The following is a 24,108-nucleotide window of genomic DNA, read 5'->3' as shown; positions in this document are numbered from 1 at the left end:
TCAAAGGCAGAACCAACAGGATTTGCAGACTCGTTGGATGTGGAGTGTTCTAAGTGAGAAGTCAGGAGAGACTTGAGGCTTTTGGCTGGAACCTGTAAGGACGGACTGTTACTGAGATGCGGAAGGTTGAGCATGCAGCAGCCCTTACCACCACTCACCTGCTCAGTCTGGGGACACCCTCACACTTCCACAAGCCTGCTCTCACCCTTCGTCTCCTTGCCGCTGAGCCCAAGGGACGCTTCTCAGCCCCCACCCCCCACTTCTTGGACTGTTTGGCTTTGATGCCCACTGAACCACTTCTTGGTTCTCCACGATTCCGTGATGCTCCCCTTCCTGGATTCCTCACATCTTCGGGCCTCCACTCTATTCTCCACAATCACAGCTTTCAATAGCCACCTGATGGGGCAGTCAACACCCCACTCCTTAGCTTCACATCTGCTTCCCACACCTTCCCTATGGATGCCCCAGACACTGCAAACAGACCCTCCCATTTGTGCAGCCCGTTCTAGCAAGTAGCTCTATCTTCATCACCATTCTACAATCACGCCAGATGCTTCCCTCTTCCTCATTCCACATTCAGCTAGTCCCCTCAAACTGGCAACCCCATTTCTGAGAATATCTCAAATTTGACCTTTTCCTACTGCCTTATCTATGGTCTCATTTTATCTGGGCTTCTACAACAATGCCCCCTTTTTCTGTCCCAGAGTAACTTAAAATGATAACTATCCTATTTAAAAATCATTCGTTGGAATCCTTTGGCAGTCCAGTGGTTAGGACTCCACATTTTCATGGCTGAGGGCTCAAGCTTGATCCCTGCTCAGGGAACCAAGATCCCACAAGCTACAGCCAGCCAAAAAGATAGTATACAAACACATCACCAGCTTCTCAGCCCAGACAGAAGGGCTGTATAGCTGGCTGCCCCAAGCCAGTAAGAGGTGATAAACATCACTTGGATAGGTATTTATACAAGTTGACTTTTTATCATTTACAGCTTTTAAAGACAGCCAGCCAGACTGAAGGGATCTAAGCAGGCTCTCCAATATGAGGCGCCATTCAGAGCAGGGAGAGGTAGAATTCCTAACAAATGATCCTTCCACAGCCAAAAAGCAGCCTTACCAGCCTTGGTGCCATACAGAACCTCAGTGATGAGCCTGTCATGAACTCTACTTGCCTGTTTACCTCTGCCAGATGCTCAATTCCCATTCAGTGCCACTACCTTACATTTCTATCAGCTCTCCTCTACTGACTCAGTATCACTTCTCAAACCCCTGCTGTGCCCTGCCCTGTGGATTTTGTCACCAGCTGCTTTCCTGAATGTTCTTAGCCTATCTCTCAGTAGACTTGTGCTGAGGACACTCTCTTTGAGCTTTTAGTAGTGGCTTTCTTTTTCTAAACCCAGAGTACTGTGGTGCCTGATAGCGGGCTAATTCAATTACACCGTTGCCACTTTTAAATTCAAACTTCCTTGAAGCCCATGCCTTCAAGCTCAGCTCACTTTCCAGCAGCACTCCCTGACATTCCAGGGCCTTCACCACACCTACTTCTATCAACACCTGAGGGAATTTCAACACTCAGGATCCCTGTGAACACCATGGTCTATTTTTGACCCCTTTACCTCTGGTACTGTCTTCCACACACGATCATAACCTGAACTGTCACCACCAGTGCTCCAGGTCTCCACGCTTGTTGGTTTAAGGCCAGCATCTCGTTCTTCCAGCTTCCTTAAACTGTTACTCCACCAGATCGCTTTGGAACCATGTCAACTCACAGACTCATTCCAGTCACCAAAGCAAGCTGTGTGCTCTCATTGGCTTTTACTAATAAGGATACACCTCCTAGATTTGGGGATGGGGGAAGTGGATGCTGAGGGGGATAGCATCAGCTTTAACTTTGCACTCACTTAAAAAAAAACTTACTTGGCTCTGCTGGTCTTTGTTGCTGTGTTGGCTTTTCTCTAGTTGTGCGTGCATGGGCGTCTCACTGAGGTGGCTTATCCTGTTACAGAGCACAGGCTCTAGAGCGTTCAGGCGTCAGTCATTGCAGCATGTGAGCTTCGTAGCTGTAGTTGCCCTGCAGCAAGTGGGATCCTCCCAGACCAGGGAATGAACCCACTTCCTGCACTGGCAGGCAGATTCTTCACCACTGAGCCACCAGGGAAGCCCTCTGCATTTGCTTTCTGTACCTTTACTCTTTTGCCTTCTGTTGGATTCAGCTGGCCAAGCTCGGGTGAAACCCAATCCTCCACCTGCTGGCAGTTCTACTTCCTTGGTATACTTATTTTCCTATTCTCCAAGACAACTATTTTACATCTTTTTCTCTCCTCTAACCTCTAATCTTTTCTAAAACCCAAAAATGTCATTAAAAAAAAAAATTGAATTTGAATAGATGGATTAACATCATTCTCAATATCCATGAACATGTAAATCTTCATTCTGCTTTAATGTCTTTCAATAGTTTTGCTTCCTCCCAGATTTTTGGAAAATGTTACTTAGTTCTACACACATTTCCTTGATACTACTGTATTTATTATACGAAATACATTGTAGCTCTTTACCAACTATCCATTCTTGACTACAAGCTCTTCTGGTTTGTGACCACTATCACCCATTCCTTAAGTATTACCTGACTGCCTAGGCTATCCAGTACAAGCTTCAACAGAAACCAAAAGCATCCTAAATTAATTTTAGAGGAACAAAACAGATAACAAACTTGATTTGACTGAGTTGGCACTCAGTTCCTTACCACCTTCTGTGCTCCAGCCACACAGGTCTTCAGGAATATGAGGTATTCAAACTGTTACAGTGGGAAAACCAGACTGGAGGGTAAGCAGCTAGGGTAGAGCTGTCAGAGGAAATCGCTGCAGCAGGGCACTGCTGCCACCACCCCTCTCTAGGCTATTTAGTCCTCGTACATAGTGAATTCATGATGTGCTGGGTGACGCGAGAAAAATACACGAGAGAAAAACAGTGTTCTGTTTGCAACACTGGCAGCAAGACTACATCACAAAAAGCTTTCTTCCTTGCCATGGTTTTCAGAATCACATTCTTACATTATTGGATTATATAAGCAATGTTGAAATCGCTTCCCACAACATATATCCTAATGCATGCAACTGTTAAAAAAAACACTACATTTTACATACCATGAGCAGTGCTCAATTGTCCATACCATCCAAAGAGTTGGTCTCAATTTCAGAAAAGGCATTTCAAGGTGTTAACTGATACTAGCCCAGCTACTTGCCTATTTTTTCCCACTTTATTCACCAGTCCCCTGAACTAAAACTATCACTGCAATGCAACTCTTGGTTCTGTGAATGCCAAGCCCATTCTGAACAGGCATACAGCACTGCATGACTCCCAGATACACCTCTCTAGCCAACTGTATATTCCCAAGGTCTCGAAAACTGGCCAGAACGATCCAGAATGTCTCTAGATAGCAGTCATTAAATTATTCCATAAAGGAAAGTAATAAGACACTATAAAACATACAAATGCTGAACAAGGGTGCTGAGGACAAAATGAATGTCACTGACCTCCATATTCTCTAAGCAGCCTTCCCACAAGCATTCCATCATTTGTGGTTACCATCTCTAGTACCCAAGTAAAGGAGCTGAGCTGTGTTTACTGAGTATAGCAGTCTCTGTGGCAGACATCTGCTAACTAAGGTGTGTGTCCTTCAATCTGCAGGCTGAAATAACTCACAGTCCTGTTAGTCTCCACTAGAACATGCCGTCTGCCTCCCAGTAAAAGGAACTCACTCTTTGGAAGGAAATGATGCGAAAGCTGAAAGTCCAGTACTTTGGCCACCTCATGCGAAGAGGTGACTCATTGGAAAAGACTCTGATGCTGGGAGGGATTGAGGGACAGGAAGAGAAGGGGACGACAGAGGATGAGATGGCCGGATGGCACCACTGACTCGATGGGAGTCGGTGGACTCGATGTCACTCGACACCACTCGATGGACTCACTCGTGAGTCTGAGTGAACTCCGGGAGTTGGTGATGGACAGGGAGGCCTGGTGTGCTGCGATTCATGGGGTCGCAAAGAGTTGGACACGACTGAGCGACTGAACTGAACTGAACTGAAAGGAAAATGGCCAGATTATCGTAGCAAATTCTAATTTTCAGTACAGGTATGCTACTCAACAAATGATTACACATTTTAACAACATTTCCTTGAGTAAATACCACTAAGTATCACCTATCTGCAGAGATTTAAGCTAATAACCAGCTAAGTCCTTATAAACTAAAATGAAGCAAGGCAGAAATATACAACAAAGACAATTATTTAAGACCTTTATTAACAGGTGCTTGCAGTTTGTTGACTTTTTTTTTTTGAAAAAATCAAGCTGTAAACTTTTATTACAAATTAAAAATGAGGTTCTTAAAAATCTCAACTTGACCAGATATGAAACAATTTAAAAACCTTTAAAGGTGTATTGAGAAAAAACAGGTTTTTTTTTTTTTTTTTAAAAAACACGTTTGTCATTACCAAAAAGAGACGTCTTTAGGTAAAAATAATAAAAACCCCATGCTGCATAGATAATGCAGATAGTTCTAGTTATCTGGTCAACAGGCAAAAAGCAAGCACTTAAGGTCTTCAGCTCCAATCTTTTGTTCATTTCTTATTGCTGGAATTTCATATTCATTTCTTCTTGTTGGATGACTAAACTGTAAGAGAGAAAAAACAAGATTTTTAATTACCTTCTATAGTTCACTCCAATCTTATAGTATATCAAATCGTTCCAGCTCAAATTAGCTAGGTAGGGAAGGTATTAACACATCTCATACTGGTTTACCTTTACACAGCAGTTCATAACAGGAGTGGGCATTGCTATATAATAAGAATGGTTACTCGTAGGTTCTGAATAACCTTTTGACACTCAAAATAGGGGGAAAAAGTCTCACTGGCTGAAAATGATAATTCTAGAGTCAAACAGAGACAATACAGGTCTCCTAGAATCAAGTAAAAAGGGAATCCTCTTAATTTTAGAATTGATGATGTAATGCCAAAAGCCACCACATTCCTCAAACAGACCATACTGGTCATCACCACCTACGTTTTTAATCCGAGTAGCTATCCCACTTATTTTTGAAAATGAAGAATATCACAATGTAATTACTTGTTAGGGTAAGGTTAGCAAGACTTTCCTCAGCGCACTGCTGTTTGTGTGTGCGCTCAGTCATGTCCGACTCTTAACGACCCCCAAGACTACAGCCCACCAAGCTCCTCTGTCCATAGAATTTTCCAGGCAAGAATACTGGAGTGGGTTGCCATTTCCTTCTCCAGCTTACTAGTAAAATCATCCAAGAAAGTTGACAAAAAGGCCCTAATACAAAAGATACAATGTAAAGCTAGGCCAGAGTATGGCTCTGACATACAGTCGACTAACAAAATGACATTTGAGTCATCTTAAGATTAGTTTGGGTAGAAGACACCGTAAGTTTAAGTGGCTTACCTTACCTGATGAACTGGGTTTTCCTCTCTCTCATTAATGGACATCACTCATGACTGCCCAGAGGCCAGAAGGCCATCAAGGCTCACTTACCCGGATGATGGTAGAGATGGTAAGCCGGCATTTACTCAGCCCCGCCCTGCTCAGCCTCGGGAGCGGACGAATTCTCAGCTGGTGGATCGGCTGCTTTTGTCTCTTTGCCATCTTGTGGTTTAGGGTTTTCTGGGCGTCTGCGTCGGTAATTGAAGTTGCGGCGGTACCGACGTTGAGGTGGCTGCTGACCTTGGGTCTCATCTCCTTGGTTTTCCTTATCTTCTTCATTGCCGTCCTCTCTGGGCTGTCTTTGGCGAGGAGGGCCCCTGGAACGAACATTGTGGAAGCTTGCAATGATAAAACCTGCTTTCTTTCATCAAGTCACCAGGTCAACACATCTACTTCTGTTATCAAGTGGTGTGCAGGCAGTTTATCAAAACTGAAAGAGTAAACTTGGTTTTTACTGCACAAATTGAATATGACGACTCGGTAAAAGGATTTGGAAGTGTAAACTAAGATGACCATTTAAAACTGATGTTAATAGTCTCATATTACCCAATATATCCATATATATACCCAATATATTCATAGATAATTAAGTGAAGGTTGGGGAGCCTGGAGTGCTGCAGTCCACGAGGCCACAAAGACTTGGACACGACTTAGTGATTGAATAACAACACGCTCATATTACTCAAAATACCCATAGTATAACCTATTCCAAAGTTAGCCATGGAAAGACTCAAGCTGTACAACACCATCAACACCCTGATGCTATTTAAAAACACGGGTATTAAAGTAACCAGGTTTGGAAACAAGTGCTAACCTTTATAGATGAACATTTGTTTAAAAAAAAAAAAAAAAGGCGAAATCAAAACCAGAGAAAAGGTATTATCTTCATACAAATCAAAGTACACAGCAACCATTAGTTTGGGAAAGGCAAATCAAAACCACTTCATACACACCAGGAGAGCCATAATCCCAAGGCTGAAAACAATCATACTGGGGAAGGGATGGAGAAATCCCTCAATACACTGCTGGCTGGTGTGACTATAAAATGGTGCAGCAGCTTTGGAAAACGGTTTGGAGACTAAATGACCTAGCAGTTCTACTTCTAGATCTGTATCCAAAACAATATCCATTATGCATCATTTTAACATTCACAACAAGATGTGAAAATAACCCAAATGCCCATCAACCAAGTTAACGAAGAACAAATGGAATATCCATACAACGGAACCTGATTTGGTCATAAAAAGAAATCAAGTACTAATGATAAAGGCATGAATGACTAAAATACATGAGGTCAAAGCCAGACACAAAAATGTCCAAACTAGGCAAATACAGAGATAAGGAAAGCAGTAGCCAGGGGCTGGGGTAGAGGGGAATGGAGAGTGACTGTTAATGAATACAAGCCTTTTTTTTTCTTTTGGAGGGGACACATGATAACTTTGTGAATACACTAAAGACCAGAGTCACACACTTTAAACACCAAGATTATCAGCATACCTTTTACACCTGTGTAGGCCATCCCAGCTCTAACTATTTAAGATTCCATTTTTCACCTCTAACCCCTCCAATCTTCCACCTTCCCCTCCCAACTTCCCCCGCCCCCCGCAGCCCCCACCACACCTCTTCTCCTGGAACGGTTTTCCCACATTTTGGGGAACCAGTCTGGCAAAACTGCCCTGGCCCTGCCCTGTAGCCTTCCAGTGGCACTCCCCTGTAGCCTTTTTGAATTCTAAAACCCTACCTTTCAAATCTTAATGTCATGTTCCATTTTACTACCCTTTTCCTATTGTAATTATCACGACAGTTCCATGTAACATTGGCTTTTAGATTCAGTTCAGTTGCTCAGTCGTGTCCGACTCTTTGCGACCCCATGAATCGCAGCACGCCAGCCCTCCCTGTCCATCACCAACTCCCGGAGTTCGCTCAGACTCACGTCCATCGAGTCAGTGATGCCATCCAGCCATCTCATCCTCTGTCGTCCCCTTCTCCTCCTGCCCCCAATCCCTCCCAGCATCAGAGTCTTTTCCAATGAGTCAACTCTTCGCATGAAGTGGCCACTTTACCTCCCATGCAATTCTTGTTTGCTACTTCGGTTCTCTCAGTTTCAAGCATTCCACTCTCTAGTCACCTTTACTTATTTTCCTGGTGTATTCCAGGAGTCTTGTTCTCCCACTCTTATGTCCACTAGGACCTGTAATCCAACAATCCTATCAATCATTCTGTCCCTTCAGTTCAGTTTAGTTGCTCAGTCGTGTCCGACTCTTTGTGACCTTAACTCTTCCTTAATCCTCTTCTCTCCTTTCTCTCCAAGTATAACGTCTACCACTAAAGATTACCATCAAACCCAAACCCAGTATCTTTGAGTAGACAAATGCTGAACAAATCTAACTGCTTAATCTGAGGCTGCTGCTCAAAATGGCTGCAAAAACATAAGCATGTTTGGTGGACCCACTTTAAATTTGTGATCACTGTTATTTGATTTCCCCCATTTCTCTTCTACAGATAATTTCACATATTTGTCCCAAACCTCTCACCCCTTTCCTTTTGATTTCACCAACACACTGGTGCCCCAAAACTGACTTTTTACACATGCAACATTCACGGTTCCCAGCAAAAGACATCCCATTACATGGACCAAACCTAATCCTAACTGAAGATAGCTGCAGCAGGTAATTCCCTGACAAGTATCCTTTTTTTTTTTTTTAATTGAATTTTTTAGCCTACAAATAAGCTCTTATTTCTCAAAAAAAAAAAAAAAAATCCTTTCTTAATGATTCCTTTCCCTTTACTGCCACCCCATCTGTCTTCCTTTCAGCAAAACTCCTGCTACACTGATCTCAGATTTCTCACAATTTGCTCTTGGATCTGCATCAATCATTTCACCCCCTGGATTGTAAATAGCATGTGTCATTTACTACTCAAAAAATTCCTGACTAGTTTGGAAAGCCCTGCATTCATCGATAGATTATAATAAATATATTCAAATGAGACCACTAAAACTGAAGCACTCAACAAAAATTCATGTGCTATTTTTAAACACACCAAGGAAACTAGGTAGAAAGTTGGAAAAGTTCTACAACGTAACAAAAAGTAGACCAAGTATATTGCCCTTGGGATTTAAAGGGACAGAGCATGAAAGCCTATTTTAGGTTGTTTATCACTATCACAGATAAACATTTATCACTATTTAAGAGCTGATATTGTAATTGATTGCAGTATTTCAATAAGGTATCTATGTCTAGGTTTAGAATAGTATGCTACTACCTGTTAGTTTTAGGGATCACATCTGGAGACTCAATATCTAAAGACCTTTTACTACATATATGCATTAAACCTGTCTGGCCTATGAAGCTCTACCCTAATTCCTCTAATAATTAAACACCTTCTGTTAAAAAGGTATGCTTACCTTTACTTTTCTCCCTCCCAATGAATCAGGTCTTAAAGTTATAATACAATGCAGTTTAAACTACTATTCTCTTACCTGTGAAAGGACAGAAATGAGAAATTCCATACCCTCATTAGAGTAAAACAACAACAAAACCAACTGCAAAAAGTAGACCACATCTATAAAGCTGTTTTTAACCAGTGCCAGCAAAGATGCAAAGAACACATTCTCAAAGATAACTGACTTCAGGTTCACCTCTTAGGCATCTGATGAAAGAAAATGTGAAGTGTTAACAGACAAATGACTGAAAAAGCCTGCAGAAGAAGCATGCTGCTGCTGAGTTGTAATACATGCCTGAAACAATCTTAAATGCAAACTGTACCTGCGGAATCGTGGTCTGTAGCCCCGATACATATTCTGTCTCACTGGTCTACCTTGTTCTCCTGCACCCTGGTTGTCAGCACCCTGAAAAGGGAACGGAAACCAAGCCAAATTTTACTCAATTTACATTAGTGTAAAAACCCAACCAGACACAAGTCTGAACACAGCAGCAGTTAAAAGTAAATAAAAGCACGTTTACCTCCATCACTTCTCCCTGCACAGGAGGGTTGGAGTACTGTGGTCGACGCCCATAGGGTCTCCGCATGTAGTAAGGTGGGAACCTCCGCCTGCGGTAGGGCCGGCGCTGTTGGGCCTGGCCTTCGGGAGCGCTCTCCGATCCCTCATTCTTTTCCCCACTCTCACTATTCTGGTAGTTCTGCTGGTAATTGCGTGGAGGACCCCTGCGACGTGGATAACGTCTGTAATGGTTACGGTCTGCTGCGTATTTACTGCCTTGCACTGGAACTCCACCAGGGCCTGTAACATTTGCTGCCTCCGCACCCTACAAAAGCCATCATACAGTGATCGTGACAACGGAATTAAGTACATGCAACAAAACTTACACAAAAAATACAAAAGGATCTCTGTGGCCAGGGGTGCACTGAAATGATTAAACACTAGTTCCTTGATGTTCTGAAGAGGTAGCCCTCTATCTGCAGCCAGCACATTAGGGTTGGTGCACCTGTGTTCAAGTGGTCACCTGACCCATCCATGCACCTTAGAGCCACCATCCTAATGGATGAGATCTCCAAAATATTTCCATACTGAAGTCAAACCTTTACACAAAAAGCATCCTCACCTTTTCTCCTTCAACAACATCAAACTCCACAGTCTCTCCATCTCCTACACTGCGAAGGTACTTCCTGGGGTTATTCTTCTTTATGGCAGTCTAGTAATATCACATTCCAAAAATAGATTAACAGGGGAGAATAATGTGCTTTTTCATTTAAAATGTACCAGAGTCAATATTATTTTAACTTGGATATACACATAAAATTAGCTTTAAATAAGACCAAACCATCAATAAATTTAGGAAAACAAGGACCAGTGCTAACCCCCAACCTCAACCAAAATACTCCAATCTTACAAGGCCCCAGCATTTTATCACTATTTTCCAAACTAAAACAAGTAATTTAACACGCAAGACAAACACAACTATAAACATGTATTTTAAAATGCTTTTTGCAAAAGCATTATATGTAGCTTTGAACAAAATGAGGATATCCATCTATCCCCAAAGACTGCACTTAATAGTAGAAGCTAGCCCCACATAGGGCCAGTTTAGATGACAGGCGAGTTTAGTTTTGCATGCGTCAAAGTTGACCAAACCAACTTTGTCCCTGTGTTACCAGATCAAACTCTGTTACAAATGTCAACCAAAATCCTTTCCAACCTGATTGTGGGAATACTTCGATGGAAATGCAATTCCCATGAATTAACTATGACACTTTTTAATATTCTGTTGGTTATTACCTTTCCAGAATACATTATATCTCTCATTGTTACTCATTCTCCAGACTTGTATAAACAAAACTAAAGGGGAAGAATAACATCTCACATTTGTAATACTTTCATAAAGTACTTTCATGCATTACCCACTCAATCACATTATGAAGATGTGAGGCATCATTATTCATTCCTCTTTTAAGGTAATAAAACAGGCTTTAAAAGTCAGGGGACTTGCCCAAGGTCACAAAGTAAGTGGCAGAGTATGGACTTTTCTAAATCCAGGTCTCGGAACTCCAAATCCCATGTTCATTCTACTATATCACAGCGGTATCCATTACGGGATCACCCATGCATTTCCACTCCAGAGGAGGCAGGACAACCAACAAATCTGAAGCCAATTAAGCTCAAGTTGCCCAGAACTGCAGTCTCCTTGTACCACCACCAAGACCTGAGCAGCCAAAGTCCTAAGAAACAACTAAATGTTGAAACCACCTCCAAAATAAAGAGGAAAGCATATTGGTGACAACTTGTGGGTTGGTACAAGTGGGTGACATGTGTTCAGCCAAATAATTGATCTCATCTGTCATCTAAACTGTCACAAAGTTTTCATACCTTTCATGTAACTCTCAATTATCTGCAGTCATAGGGGATAGCAGAAATATGGGTTAATTAAAATCCCAAGCTCTTAATTTGGTCAGTATCAATTCTCTCCTGCACATTCCCAGACCCTTCACTGTTGCCCAAAGGCAGCAAGACTGGCATGGCAAGCCTTGCTGTCTGTCTCTTGTACCCAAGTCTGCAAATTCCTTCTAATATGCAGAAGGAAGTAAGAAACAGATTAAATATTGGTACTCTATTTTATAAAACAAACATTTGTTTTAATGCAATATTTTGCCTGAGCAGTCCTGTATTTGTTTACAATTTAAATGTTTCCATACTTAATGTTTGACCCTGGGATTACTGAACAGGCTTTTGGATGTACCTAGAAACTGATCTGGTTTCCCCCTCAATTGTCACTGAGTGGTCTACAGGTCAATGCAGAGAGCTACACACCACCAACTTGAGGCAGCCTTTCCAAGGAAGTATGCTGCCAGCCAAGCTCACACCTGCCTGAATAAAGGCACGCGTGTGGAGACTGACTTTGTCTTTTGATGTCTACATCACAGTACAGTGGTTAAAAAGATCTTAAAGAACGATTTTCAATACAAGTCAATAATATTTCAAGAGTCTTAGTAAAAAAACAAAACAAAACAAATCCACCCCCTGCCCCCGGCAGAATTCATAGAAGTATCCTACCCATTGCATTCCTATGAAGAAAATTAAGTCCAGTGAAGCCTACGATATACTTAAGGTCGAAGTACTATTGTTCATTTGGCAGCGGCTTAAACAATAAACTTCTTAATGTTTAAAGTTTTCCCAAATACTTTCCTTAAATAGTACTTGTGGAGGAAAGTCTGGCATGTAGCACCTATCCTGTCAGTCTTTTCCTCTCAAACACTGAGGCTAATCTAAAAACTATTTAATAAGTAATTCCCAACCTTGCCATACCACCCTTTCACTTAACCTTAAAGTAGCAAGGATTTCTAAATTTTCCAAGCTGGTAAAAATTCTCCAAACATAAAAATGTATCTTACCCATTCAAAGTACTTTAGAACAAACAGAAGGATCTATGCAACAATGTCCAGTTTTTCAACATTTGTCTCAAATCAATGTATTTTGCAGCTCTGGCCTATTTCCCCCATCATTACTGTCATCTGTGAGAGGTAATTCTAACAGCATTTGAGTGTGTTATGGACAGCAACAGTAAGTTCGAATTTAGATTAATGGAGGTTTTCCATTTGTCTGAAATTAGGTTTGAAAATTTAGTGTAAGGAATCAAGTAAATTCAACATTTTAAAAAGCTACAGCTATTAACAAAACAAAATACCAACATGAAAGGCCTATTTTACTTAAGTGAACTGCCAACACAATGTTTGAATGTACACGTTTTTAAGCTGTACTACCCCTCTTCCTGTGGGGACTTAATTGTTTGCTAAGTGGACTTAATATACCTGTTTTACAAGGAACAACAGTTTAGAAGACATACACCCTTTTCTTCTCACAAGTTTTGAGCCAGAAGTGTAAACAGCCACAGGAGCACTCACCTGGTGTACAAATACATCTTCCTTGGTGTCATTCCTACAAGACAGAACCAAGTAGAACAAGTTAGAAAACTGAACACTACATTGCATGTTGCCAAAAATTAAGAATGCGCTCGATCCTTTGAGCCTTCCCCTCCCCTTTCTAGAGACTTTCCTGGCTGCCAACCAGCCATTAGGAAGGAAATTAAGAATCAAAACAAAACACAACCAGTAAATCACAATGGTTTTACTAACAACTGTCTTACCACCTACCTCAGAAGCATTAAAAAAGGAAAAAGACAAAAAGTGTGACTTACAAAGCCATTAAGAGGACAGAAGTGACTAGCAACATATACTGTCACTTCTCATTCTACTAAACACTAAAGGTATTCCAGCACAAGCCATTCGTACCTCTAAGAGCATGGTTACTAACTTAAGTAAAGGAGAAGAGATCATGAACATACTCTCATCAATTACTAGCTTCCTTCCTACTTCATCTTTACTATTCTGAATTCTCAACTTTCACTGAGGGTCAAAAGGATGACCTCAGAATGTACAATACCAGGAGTGAGCCCTAAATATAAACTACGGACTTTGAGCAATAAATAACGGGGTCAAATGTAGATTTATCAATTTAAACAAATGTATCACTTGGTACAGTACAGCAGAGGTGGTCATGGATACAATCTGAAGGCCTGGGGTACATGGGAACCATGTATTTTCTGGTCAACTTTGCCATGAACAGAAAGTGCTGGTAAAAATACTGATTACAATAAAGCGACAGATTACAGTGAAGTACAAATATGAACACTACCAATACCGACATCATTCACATGGCAAGCACTGTTTGTGCCAGAAAACCAAGGAAGTGAAGATGAACGCAACTTTTCACTAGCACACAACCCTCTTTTACTTCATTGTAAGACATCATTTTTACCCCAATCTTCGTTATTGTTTAGTTGTCTCTTTTGTGACCCCCACGGACTGTAGCCCACCAGGCTCCTCTGTCCATGGGATTTCCCAGGCAAGACTCCTGGAGTGGGTTGCCATGTCCTTCTCCAGGGGATCTTCCCCATCCAGGGATTGAACCTAGGTCTCCGGCACTGCAGGCAGATTCTTTACCACAGAACTACCTGGAAAACCCACACCAATCTTTAGTCTGTTGTTAAGCAAATATGGTTGAAATATTGCTTCAGGGCTTCACAAGTGTTAAAGGAAGCAACATTTGCCCTGAGTATTAAAGAAAATGAGAAAGATGTTCCCAGTGGAGAAGTCATGGACATGAGTAAAACCAACAACTAGCAAATTCAAGTTGAGTTTAAAGTGACTGGAGAATACGACCCAGCTTTTGTGGCTGTGTGGGTGAGGGAGTAGATTTGAGATACCGTTCTTAACTTAATAGGGGAAAAACTGTGAATGAATAGATGTTAGAAGTGAGGGGGCAGTGGTGAATGATTTGACTTTCTAGAGATTGGGAATTAATGTGATGATACTATTAGTAAAAAGAACCACTGGAGGAGCAACATTTCTAGACCTTTACTGACTCACCCACCTATTTGTCAGTAGGTCAGAGTTGAGAAAGGACTCAATATTCTAGTGTTTATGCACCAAAAAATCCATATAGCATGGGATTATCATAACACAAGGACATTCACAGAAATAGGATTAATTTAAAATCTTCAAACACACCCCCCCCCCAACCCAAGGCAGGGTGAGTGAAAATTGACCTCATAAACTAGTTAAGTATTGTTTAGTCACTAAGTCGTGCCTGACTCTGCAACCCCATGGACTGTAGCCTGCCAGGCTCCTCTGTCCATGGGATTTCCCAAGCAAGAGAACTGGAGTGGGTTGTCATTTCCTTCTCCAGGGGATCTTCCCAATCCAGGGATCAAACCAGAGACTCCTGCAATGGCAGGTAGATTCTTTACCACTGAGTCATCAGGGAAGCCCCATTGAATATTAGGAACACTTAGGAATTAACAGCCAGTTGGATTATCCATCTGTCCAACAGGTCCACATACATCACACAATTCCACAGCCACCACTAGTTTTCAAATGCAGCATGACTGAATTTCAAGCTCTAAGGGTGTTCCAAAGACAGGGGGACATTACTTTCATTAATGGGAGTAAAGGATATAAGACTTGCTAGATGACTAAGGTAAAGGATATTTGGTACTGGACTTCCATGTAAGTAAATTTCTTACTAGAGTTTTGGGGGGAAAAAAAAAAAAAGTACTTTATGCTTTTAACATGCATTAAAATTTCCGTAAAAAAAAGGGGGGGGGGAAATTTTGGAGAGAGGATTTTTCATTACTATCAACGCTGCTGCCCATCTATCTGGGTAGCCAATATATCATTTTTTCTAATGTAGCTGCAAATAGGTATTTACAGACTGAAAATACACACCACAATAAAAAGAAAAGCAGTTGTCTATGAATTTTACTTTAGGGTTGTAAGAGGAATTTCTAAACATTCACCAAATACTTATCTAGTCAGCTGATCTAGTTTTGCAACTTGTTACACACGGGAAAAGCTTAGATACGTAACAGCTTATACTGTGAGGGTTTAAGTTTCAGATACTTTGCCAAGCATTTTACCATACCAATCTTCACAATACCAAGGTGGGTGCTTTTATTTATATTACCACGCATTCTACAAATTAGGAAAATGAAGTATGCGGTCATCTGCTTACAGTGGTAGAATGTGACTCTACAGGTCCTGGTCTTTATCATGCTGAGAACTCAAAAAGGACCTGTTTGGAAATCTTTACTTATTTCTGCTTTAGAGGTAGATTACAGGATACGGTTTCTCTAATTTTGGGAGAGAACAGTAATAAGTAACAAGCCGGCTGGAGTATCCCTACACACCCTCACCTGCAATAGTTATATTCTGTGTAACTGGCCCAGGGTCTGCTACATATTGCCCCCTCACCACCCTCAGCACATGGAAAATGCAAACACCATTCTTTGCTCACAAGCCACATAAAACCAGTTCTGTTCTGTGTGGGTTTGTTGATTCCCAATTACTGCCACTTTTAACTTTTTTCCAAAGTCTATTCTTTCATATTATTCCACCTTATTAGGTCTTCCTCTGATCTACCGTAGCCACAGGACTGACAATGAAAGAAGAGCAAACCCAAAGGCCTCATTCAGTTCTTTAATAACGTTGGGTATTTACTTGTGCTAGCTAACTGGGCATTGTGCTAAGCACCAGAAATAAAAATAAGACATGGTCTACTCTCAAGAATTTCTATCTAGAAGGCCGCCAACACTCAGTCTAATACAGCAGCTGAATTACCAAACACAGTTGCATACTATAGTATGTTAACAGAAGCAGAAGATAACAACTATACAAAAAAGATCTTCACAACCCAGATAATCACGATGGTGTGATCACTCATCTAGAGCCAGACATCCTGGAATGTGAAGTCAAGTGGGCCTTAGGAAACATCACTACAAACAAAGCTAGTGGAGGTGATGAATTCCAGTGGAGCTATTTCAAATCCTGAAAGATGATGCTGTGAAAGTGCTGCACTCAATATGCCAGCAAATTTGGAAAACTCAGCAGTGGCCACAGGACTGGAAAAGGTCAGTTTTCATTCCAATCCCTAAAAAAGGCAATACCAAAGAATGCTCAAACTACCACACAATTGCACTCATCTCACATACTAGTAAAGTAATGCTCAAAATTCTCCAAGCCAGGCTTCAGCAATATGTGAACCGTGAACTTCCTGATGTTCAAGCTGGTTTTAGAAAAGGCAGAGGAACCAGAGATCAAATTGCCAACATCTGCTGGATCATGGAAAAAGCAAGAGAGTTCCAGAAAAACATCTATTTGACTGTGTGGATCACAAGAAACTGTGGAAAATCCTGAAAGAGATGGGAATCCCAGACCACCTGACCTGCCTCTTGAGAAATCTGTATGCAGGTCAGGAAGCAACAGTTAGAACTGGACATGGAACAACAGACTGGTTCCAAATAGGAAAAGGAGTACGTCAAGGCTGTATATTGTCACTCTGCTTATTTAACTTCTATGCAGAGCACATCATGAAAAACGCTGGACTGGAAGAAACACAAGCTGGAATCAAGATTGCCGGGAGAAATATCAATATTTCTCAATAAGTGGTGCAGATGACACCACTTATGGCAGAAAGTAAAGAGGAACTAAAAAGCCTCTTGATAACAAGTGAAAGAGTGAAAAAGTTGGCTTAAAGCTCAACGTTCAGAAAACTAAGATCATGGCATCTGGTCCTATCACTTCATGGGAAATAGATGGGGAAACAGTGAAAACAGTGTTAGACTTTATTTTTTTGGGCTCCAAAATCACTGCAGATGGTGACTGCAGCCATGAATGGATGTGAGAGTTGGACTGTGAAGAAAGCTGAACGCCGAAGAATTGATGCTTTTGAACTGTGGTTGGAGAAGACTCTTGAGAGTCCCTTGGACCGCAAAGAGATCCAACCAGTCCATTCTAAAGGAGATCAGTCCTGGGTGTCAGTCCTTCATTGGAAGGACTGATGCTAAAGCTGAAACTCCAGTACTTTGGCCACCTCATGTGAAGAGATGACTCACTGGAAAAGACCCTGATGCTGGGAGGGAGTGGGGGCAGGAGGGGACGACAAAGGATGAGATGGCTGGATGGCATCACCGACTCAATGGACATGAGTTTGAGTGAACTCTGGGAGCTGGTGATGGACAGGGACGCCTGGCATGCTGAGATTCAAGGGGTCACAAAAAGGCGGACATGACTGAGCAACTGAACTGAACTGAAGGCCTATCAATCAAAGAAGGAGGACAGAGTGGCAAGATGGGATATAGAACAAAAAGGTTAAGAGCTCCTTACCAAAATCATTGGAGCCAAGGTTGGAATCCTGGCTATTCCCATTATTAACTACATAATCTTGGGCAAGCTGCCTTATTTGTGAAGTCAAATATCTAAGTTTGTTTCCTAGAGGCCTTAAAAAAAAAAAAAACAAACACAAGTAAAACGAATTTGATCATTTCAATATTATGGTCAACATTAACTATTTAAGTATTTTACATCCAGTTTCTCAAATGCCCAACAGACGCGTGTATCTACTACTGTATTGGACAGCACAGATTTACAATATTTCAACAGCGTCATTCCATGTATCACACACTGGTCCTTCCATTCTCCAGCAGTCAAGGAGAATGTGTATTGTATTCTTCTACTCTACTTCTTCGTGTTCACAAAACATTATTCACTACTGAAAAAAAATTTTAAATGAAAACACAGCTTTCTCACCTATCTAAAACTGATATAATTTTATTCTTATTCAGCATATAACACAGTAGTGACATCAAGGAAAAAGAAATCACATAGATAGCAAGAGACTGAAGAAAAGGGGATGTCATTTTGAGTTAAGAGAATGCCAAAGAAAAAGGAAGTCCTGTAGGGATCTAAAGAAAATGAAAGGCTCTTCAAAGTCCCTAATGTAGTGCAATGAAGGTAAAAAAGCATGTAGCCAACTACAAATTTTAGGAAACATTCTTTTTACTAGGTGCCAATCCACAATACTGCCCGAAAGGAGACATACCATATTGTCAATAAATGCTCTTATGGCATTATCTGAAGGCCAGCACACCAAGCCATTAATAATTTAATATGCCCAAGAGCATAAATTAACTTATAATCCTATAGTTATAAAAACAAAAGCTTCAACTCTCAACAACTTGGTGAAATGACTTCTGGCCAACTCACAATCAGTGCCTAACAACCAGCACATGAATCAATCCTAGAGCGCTGTGCATACAAGCCACTGTCTTAGGAACTACAGTCTGTTTTTGAAAAGACTGCCAATGACACATCAGACTTGGGGGACCACTCAAATGGCTTTTAACGCCTCCAGCCCCCTTGAAGTCAAAGTGAAATCGCTCAGTCACATAGCACACCATCAAATCTTCAAGTTTTCTCTAGTGCCCCAGCATTTACTCATTTATGTTACACACTACATGTGATTTGGCTCTTCCCATGTGATCAAGCTATGATCAGTTTGACTTTAATAGCCTAAGAGGCTTGGCAATCATCTTTCTACAGGTCTACAAACTTTTAAAATTAACAGGCTTTGTGGGACTTCCCTGGTGGTCCAGTGGCCGAGACTCAACATTCCCAATGCAAGGGGGCCTGGGTTCAATTCCTGGTCAAGGAACTAGATTTCCACATGAAACGTAAGACCCAGTGCAGCCAAGTAAATATTTAAAACAGGCTTTGTCGGGTCACAGACTGCTGTATATTTTCCTTTCTTTTAAACAACATTTAAAAGGCAAAACTGGTTCCTGATTCAAAGATCATATAAAAACAGAATGAATTTAAAGATAAAGCCTAGTACTCTCTCCTATAATTCCTTAATTGCCTCCCAGTATTAGGTAGATAATCTGCATACTAAACTAGAACTATATTACGGCAATCCCTAACTACATGAAAAAGGCAGTGAGAAGTAGAAAGCTTTTCTATGGGGAACTAGCAGCATACAGGAGCCCTAGTGACAAGCTAGATATCACTTAAGAACCTTTCAAATGACCAAGAATACCACCTCCACCCCCAATCTGTAACCATATGGAAACAAACAAATTGAAGACTAGGCAGACAGCATAACAGCAGTTAGGGCACACAAACTCCAATGTGAGAAAATAAATCCAAATCCCAGCTCTGCTACTTACTAGTCACACTTCTTGGAGCAAGATTACTCAACCTCTCTGTGCCATGCAATAGCACCTATACCTGAAATGTCGAGGATTAAATCCATTAGTTGACTTTAAGCATTTACTATAGTTCCTGGCATAAATATTTGATAAACATTAGCTACTCTTACCACCACTGTAATCAAGAATCAGTTATATACACATGAAATCCCCAATAGGGAGGGCCCCTAAAGGGAGACCAAACCTGAGAGCCACAATATAGTATTTTTCTAGGGAGGGACAGCTGAGCCTTTACTAGACCTTGGGTAATAAGTAATAAACACAAATGCATTAACAGAGGCCAGGCAGGAAAGGAAGTCAACAACAGGAGAAAACTAAGCCTAAAAGATGTGGTAAAAGAGAATGCATACCCCAATTACAGGTGGTAACACTCAAGGCGAGCTGATTTTCATTTACTTGGAACTAAAGGCCCCCAAACTAAAATAGTAGCTCTTTAAAAACTCACAGATTAGGCACATTACCAGTTTGTGATCTCTTCTGTATTTGATTCTCTTTGCTCCAACTTTCTTGGCCACCCCTTACAATTAATTTAGCATTTTAACTACTCTGGATAACAGAAAAATATTTCTATTTTGGTCACTAAAAGATGCATGTCCAACTGGAAAATAAGTTGTTACTGATCCATGTCAATCTTTCTTAAATTTGGTGAGCATGGATTAATCCTCAACACCTGGAAGCAAAAGAGGAAACAGTTTCTAGATTCAAAATCAGAGTAATCAAACAATGAAAAGTGACCCCATGCCACCCTTCTAATGCTATCTTAAATAGTCTTGAGTGAAGTTTTTCATTATAAAATGAAAAATAATTCTGGGGGTTAATAAACCCCTCTAGTCACATAATCCAATTATCTTTCGTAGTCACAGAACACAAAATAACAACAATGAATTCCTATACTACATAGCCCAAGAAAACAAAGCCAAAAAATTTGCTGTGTTAAAATTAACAGTCTTATTTATTTGGCACCTTTGATACAATACAATCCTTAAAAGAATAATTCTAACAAGGCTTTAACAATTATCACAAGCAATAACAGACTGAAAAAAGTTTATAATAATAAAGTACATTCCTTTAAGTGGGACTTTTACATTAAAAGTGTATTTTTAACAAATTGCAAAAACTTAAGAACCTAAAATACATAATTCATAGAATCCCAAGGTTAAAATTAGAGCTATACCAATCATCCCATACACTGTATCCTCAAAAACAGCACACATCTCACACACACACACACACTCTCTCTCTCTCTCTCTCTCTCAGGAAAGCCAGGTGCCTACAGCCCTGAACCACTTGCTATACATTTTCCCTTATGCAAGGTAAACCTCTCCTGGACTTAACTTCTGTTAGGTTTTATAGTGCCTTGTTCAGAAGTCTCTGAATCATTGAGATGACCAGTTTAGAAATGAGAAGCACATTTATTTGAACCAGTTAGTTTGACAAAACACTGTGGTTAAGATAATCCAAACGAAGGATCATTAAAAGCCAACTTACATTTAACTTGCCCTATCTGATGATCAAAAGAGTTGATTACAAGTTAGACGAATAAAGGAATGCTATCTCACAGAATTAACTTAGAACCCGAAGAACTGCTTTTATCTTGGATTATCAATTGTTCACTTACAAATATAATCTAGATCCATTTAACAAATGCAGCAGAACAGAAGGCACATATATGCTACAATCTTTAAAACACACAAATTGCTTAAAAGGCTGCAAATTATAGATCACTCCTAATAGGCACACCTGTGATAGCCTATCACCACACTGGGTCAAAGGTCAAAAGCTGTGTTTCTCAAACTGAGGTTCACAAGCTATAATCACCTGGAATTCTCCTTAAAAAATGTACTCCAGACCCAATGAATCTAAAGCTCAGAATAAAGAACTCAGGAATGTGCACTTTACCCTTTCAAGGTAAGCACACAAATTCGAAAACCACTGGTTTAAGGGTGAGGCTAGAAAGGAGAATCAGATTAAGACTGAAATACTAACAAATTCAGAGATCACCTAAAAAGTGGTCAAACACTGGCATCAAAGCAGTCCCTGCCTTCCTCACTAGTAACCCATTATCAAAAAGCTGATGAGAAAATGTAGCCTTGGCCTGTCCCAAGGCAGTGTAAGAACAGATGGAAAATCCCTAAAGATTTTGGAAGAAATAAAATGTTTCCCCTCAGCTGCAAAAGTGGAAAACAGACTGTCAAATGCTTACAATCTCTTTTGCTCTCTGAGTGTTTAAGTAACTAATGGGTTTTTGCCAGCCAATTGTGTGTCTAGTTTTGATCTTGCCCACTTGGTTTCCCTCAGTAGTGTCCATTTCAGAAACATTTGGTATTACTTCTTACTCTTGAAGTTCTTTCAAACATCCAGTGTAATAGGAGTGTAAGAAAATGCTAAGATGACTGCATCATACCTGTAAGGCCAACACTGCTGTTCGCATGCAGTGCTCTACACCCTGTAACTGCACTGCCAGCCTGGGCAGCCATCTTGGAAAAGATGCCCGGCTGACAGGGACCACGAAGAGCACTGAGTGAACTGCAGTCACCATCCTACTGCTACAAACAACTCAAAGGATTAATCCTAAAGATGCACTTTGCAGCTCTGCCTTCAAATACAAAGAATAATGTAATCGTGGACTAAGGTCACTGTAAGCTACAACCAAAGCTTTAACAGGTACGACTGGGGGCGGGGGCAGGTGGGAGACAAGGAAGTAGGAGGAATAAGGCAATAAGACCTTAGTCAAAATGACATACTTGCATTGTCAAATCATGTTACCTCCAAAGGTTAACAAGTTGTAAATAACCTACATAATAAACAGCGGCACACATTTTCTAATACCAATTTCAGTAACAGAAAAGAATGAATAAAAATGCGAGGGGTCTAAGCCTAACAGAATCACACCAGATCTTACCTTTCTCAGTTCGCCCTAACTGGTAAGAGATGGCTCACTCACTCTGCCTTTTAAATCGCTTTGTATCTTTCAAGTTAGCTAGAGATCAACATTTAGCTACAAAACAAAGACATCTCTAGGTCTCCTAATCCTTTCGTTCACTAAAGAAAACAAAACCCCACTAGCACTACAACCAGGGGTGGCAACCTACACAAGCGCCAACAACCCCAAGTTCGTAAAGCCTACAGATGGAGGAGAGATGCAAGAGGCAGGCCAGGGCTTCAGCGGCGGTCACCTCACCTGTTGATGAAACCATATCCGTTTCTTACATTGAACCATTTTACTGTTCCCAAAACCTTCGTTGCTGAAGGAGAAAGGAAAAAAACCCACAATTACTAGACGTCCTTTTTCAAAACCGCCACGCTTCAGCATCCGGTGGCTCACGCATTCCCTGGCAGCGACCCACGGCCACCTGACAGCCTTTTTCCCCAGGGACCGCCGGCCATCCGCGCGGTCCACGTGGGTGAACCACCGCAGCAGAGGCCCCGGGGCAGGCCCGGGCCGCGAGCCCGAGCTGGGTGTGCGCGGGGACCGCGGGCGGCGGCGAGCACGTGAGAAGGGGGAAGCTGCCCGGCCCACTCCGGCCTGCGTAGGCGGCGCGCCGCGCCCTCAGGGTACACGCGGAAGGGAGCGGGTGGGGGACGGAACAACGGCGTGCGGGCCCGGGCGCACGCGGCTGGCGGGCACGGAGGGGAGGGACCCCGCCGCACACGCGGTCGGCGGCGCGCGGCCGCACAGGGGGAGGGGCGCGCGGCCGCGCGGGGTCCGCAGGGGGCGCGGGAGGCGGCGCGAGCGCGCGCTTGCCGGGCACGCGGACCGGGCGGGCCAGCGTCCGCGAGGGCGCGAGTGGGGGGGCCTGGGGGAGGGGCGGCCGCGCGCCGCCGAGTCGGTCCCCGCCGGCCGCGCGCCCGCCGGCTCGCCCCGCTTCGGGTAACGGTTCCGCCGCCAGACTTCCCTCCTTGCCCCACCCCCGTCCACGTCCGGTCCTCACCGATGACCTTCTTGTCCCCGCCGGCAGGCGCCGCCGATGTGAGGCCGCCCGGGCCGCCGCTCCCTGCGCCGCTGCCCGTCGTGCCGGGCTTGGTGTCGGCAGCGCTGAGGGCGGGGGCGGCGGGGGGGGCGGCGGGCGGCTGCTGGGTCTCGGCCTCGCTGCTCATAGTTGCGGTGATGGTGACTGGGGCCGGCTGCGGCAGCTGCGGCTCCTCCCGGGGTGTGATGGTAACTAGGCCGGCGGCGGCGGTGGGGCTGCTCAGGGCTCTCTGGGGTCCGCTCTCCGCTCCCGCTACCGATCGAACTAGCGAGAATGGCGGGACGGGCGGGATAAGCCCTGCGAGCGACCCGCCCTAAGCATCGTTCAATGGTCAGTAGTGTTGTCAATCTCACCACCTGACCACAACTCCTAGTTTCTATTGGCTAATACTCTTTCACTCCTCCACTCTCATTGGCCTTTAGGCGGCTAATTCGGCCGACCTACAACCGTTCCTGCCTCTGCTGCCGCCATAGAGACCGGAACTAGAATTAGAGTAGAGTCACCACGAGAACCATAGAGAACCCGAGAGGACGGGCAAGAGGGGACGTGACTTTCACGAGGCTGCAGCCGGGGTGGGCCGGCTCC

The 24,108-nt window shown here is 42.5% G+C and overlaps 1 protein-coding gene across 1 annotated transcript; it reads right to left on the bottom strand.

Moving 5' to 3' along the window:
* Positions 1-4,276: 4,276 nt before the first annotated feature.
* YBX1 (Y-box binding protein 1) lies at positions 4,277-23,792 on the bottom strand. Its single transcript, XM_070368269.1, has 8 exons — positions 23,485-23,792; positions 22,734-22,797; positions 12,855-12,888; positions 10,061-10,150; positions 9,461-9,763; positions 9,263-9,345; positions 5,547-5,812; positions 4,277-4,668 (listed from the first exon to the last, which is right to left on the bottom strand). Exons 1-7 carry the CDS (start codon positions 23,648-23,650, stop codon positions 5,578-5,580), a joined length of 975 nt encoding a protein of 324 aa, XP_070224370.1. The 5' UTR covers positions 23,651-23,792; the 3' UTR covers positions 4,277-4,668; positions 5,547-5,577.
* Positions 23,793-24,108: the final 316 nt, after the last annotated feature.

This window comes from Bos mutus, chromosome 3, assembly GCF_027580195.1.
Source record: "Bos mutus isolate GX-2022 chromosome 3, NWIPB_WYAK_1.1, whole genome shotgun sequence".
NCBI classification, from domain to species: Eukaryota; Metazoa; Chordata; class Mammalia; order Artiodactyla; family Bovidae; genus Bos; species Bos mutus.
Note: the sequence above shows the minus strand (reverse complement) of the source record. Positions and strands in the feature narration are given on the sequence as shown.

Coding starts and splice junctions, on each gene's coding strand:
- YBX1 (XM_070368269.1), bottom strand. CDS start 23,650: ATGAGCAGCGAGGCCGAGACCCAGCAGCCGCCCGCCGCCCCCCCCGCC. Junction 22,798..23,484: donor CGGGGACAAGAAGGTCATCG/GTGAGGACCGGA, acceptor TTTCTCCTTCAG/CAACGAAGGTTTTGGGAACA. Junction 9,346..9,460: donor TGCAGGGAGAAGTGATGGAG/GTAAACGTGCTT, acceptor TTCCCTTTTCAG/GGTGCTGACAACCAGGGTGC.